Genomic DNA, 2,261 nt, shown 5'->3' on the forward strand with positions numbered 1-2,261 from the left:
AACTTATTGGTCCAAACCTGAATTTTTGATGGTAGCGAGCCCGTCGATGATTGGTGTTAAATCGGGATTGTCAATCAGACCGCCAAGGAGCATAATGCCCAACACAGCAAGACCATCTTCATACGCGATCGCGTTGCCAAGGGAACCATACTCAGTCTTGAAGTGCACCAGATGAAGCTCGGCAGCGTATCTGGATGGGTGGCAATCATTTAGCTAAGCTCCATCAAGTAGCTGATCGTATTTCGCGTCGTATACTGATACATTGAGTGGTTCGGCATCTACAACTGCACATCAACTCACGCGATTCCATTGATGGTATGTTCCGAGCCCTGTGTGCTGATGCTGCCCCAGTGGAAATGGAACTGGGCGAAGGTGTATTTTCCGCCCAACTCTCCGCCGCTCACGGAGGGAAGGTCTGTGGTGTTCGTCACGGTCCACGCAACCTTGGCTGAAAAAAAGTATAAATATATCTCACTTTAAAACCAGGACAGCGACACTTTGCACAAAAAGAATCTCATGCCACCCTTTATGAAAATAAGAGAATTCCGTCAAAATATTTCTATACATGTATCAGGGTACCTGAGTGTCCATTGTTTTCGATCTTCATGTCATCGGGGACAGTGTCGTATTTCTCCAGCACCCACGCATCGGAGGAACTGGTGGCAGTGGCTTCGAGGCCATTCAGGGCGATTGGGGACTGACTGCTGCCAGCACAGTAGTTGGGGAACAATGTGGCCCAGTTCTCGGGACCTGTTAGCAGGACAAGTACAACTATCAAAGGGAACGAATAGCCGTTTTATATTTGATCTAAGCTTGAATCTTCTGTGTATCGGAATTATGCATTATCAGTTATAAAGTTACAGAAATGTAAAGTACAGGTTCATTTTCGTACAGTGTTAATGATGCTAAATTCTTAGAACCCAAAATTTTGTCTTCAGGGAATACAGTACTGAATTATTTATGGTTATTTACCTCCTTCACCCTTGTAGCTCCATGTAGGTACCGAGGGAGGGCCAGCTGTAGGGGCGGCTGTAGGGGCAGCTGTAGTGGGAGCTGTTAAGTAGTAATAAGAATGTCATTCACATTATCACTCATCGCTTATGAACCAAATATTAATTGCTGAAAAACTTTATACTTTGAGAAAATTATATGTTCAGAATCATATTTTGTAATTGTTTTGACATGAGGGATAAGCTCAGTTGATCACCAAAATATATGTGAAAGTATGATGTGTTAGGTAGTGATTAAAAGGAAAAATTGGTGAGCTGTAAAATGATGTATGATGTATTCTTAAAATGAAGATGTAATGTATGAGAACAGACTATGACGCATTATATATATATGTATATATATATATGTATATATATATATATATATATATATATATATATGAATATTAAATTTTGTGATAAATGAATGAGAATAAGCTGTAAGAGATGGAGACCGGTGACTGACACAACTCAAATAGTCACTCAACATTTATTCTTAGTTGTTATATATATATATATATATATATATATATATATATATATATATATAAATGTGTATAAACAACTGTATGTAATGTTTGAGACAAAAGTTAAACGACCAAAGGCATCTGAAATGGATTTCAATATAAACAATTACCATTCGAATGCCTATCAAACATCAAAATTAGGACAGACGCACATACAAGCCAACACTCACCGCATACGTAGGTAACAGTATCGAATCCACGTGTTCAAATCATTTTCGATTCAGTCCTTTTGAGAGCCAAACCGAACGCGAAAATGAAAACTAGAACCTCAAGTCAATGTTCGAAATCCGCTTTTCGCTTCGTTATCGAAAGACTTTGTGGCAATCGCGCGTCGGGAAATACGGAGGATATTTGCAACGTAATCCAACAGAGAGAGAAAGAAAAAGAAAAGTAAGCAAAGCACACATAAAGGTCACCCTCATGCATAAAGGTTCTGGTGATATTAAGAGTGTTAATACCATCAAGATCATAACCATCACCAGTAACACACCAAAGTGACATATATGATGAATTAAGAACATTTTAGTAAAGGGCAATGCAACATCACAATATTTAGTTAGTTATTTATACATATTGCTTAATAGAAGAGCGTTTAATTTTAAAGATAGCAGCAATCAATTAAACTTTTTTTGGAGGTGGCAATAATCAATACAACTTTTTTGAAGATAAATATAGTATAAACTGAAAAAAAATCAATAAAAAGTAAGCAACGAGGATTCCTTATACCTTTTCCTCATGGCGAAAC

At 37.9% G+C, this 2,261-nt stretch overlaps 1 protein-coding gene across 2 annotated transcripts in view; it reads right to left on the reverse strand.

The window, feature by feature from the left end:
* Positions 1–2,261, reverse strand: part of LOC147470536 (carbonic anhydrase 2-like) — a 3,347-nt gene extending 1,086 nt beyond the window's left edge. The window contains exons 1-5 of one of the 2 annotated variants that reach the window (XM_086543995.1): positions 2,243–2,261; positions 973–1,053; positions 580–750; positions 301–448; positions 18–190 (exon numbers count right to left, since the gene is read on the reverse strand). In XM_086543995.1, the coding sequence (XP_086400121.1) occupies positions 18–190; positions 301–448; positions 580–607 (349 nt within the window). In that variant the 5' untranslated portion in view covers positions 608–750; positions 973–1,053; positions 2,243–2,261. Of the gene's footprint in view, positions 1–17; positions 191–300; positions 449–579; positions 751–972; positions 1,054–1,686; positions 1,706–2,242 lie in introns of those variants that run through there. The other variant, XM_086543997.1, reaches the window with a different exon arrangement.

Source organism: Penaeus japonicus, unplaced genomic scaffold, assembly GCF_977035675.1.
Source record: "Penaeus japonicus unplaced genomic scaffold, GWHDUDI00000001_assembly GWHDUDI00000014, whole genome shotgun sequence".
Taxonomy (NCBI): Eukaryota; Metazoa; Arthropoda; class Malacostraca; order Decapoda; family Penaeidae; genus Penaeus; species Penaeus japonicus.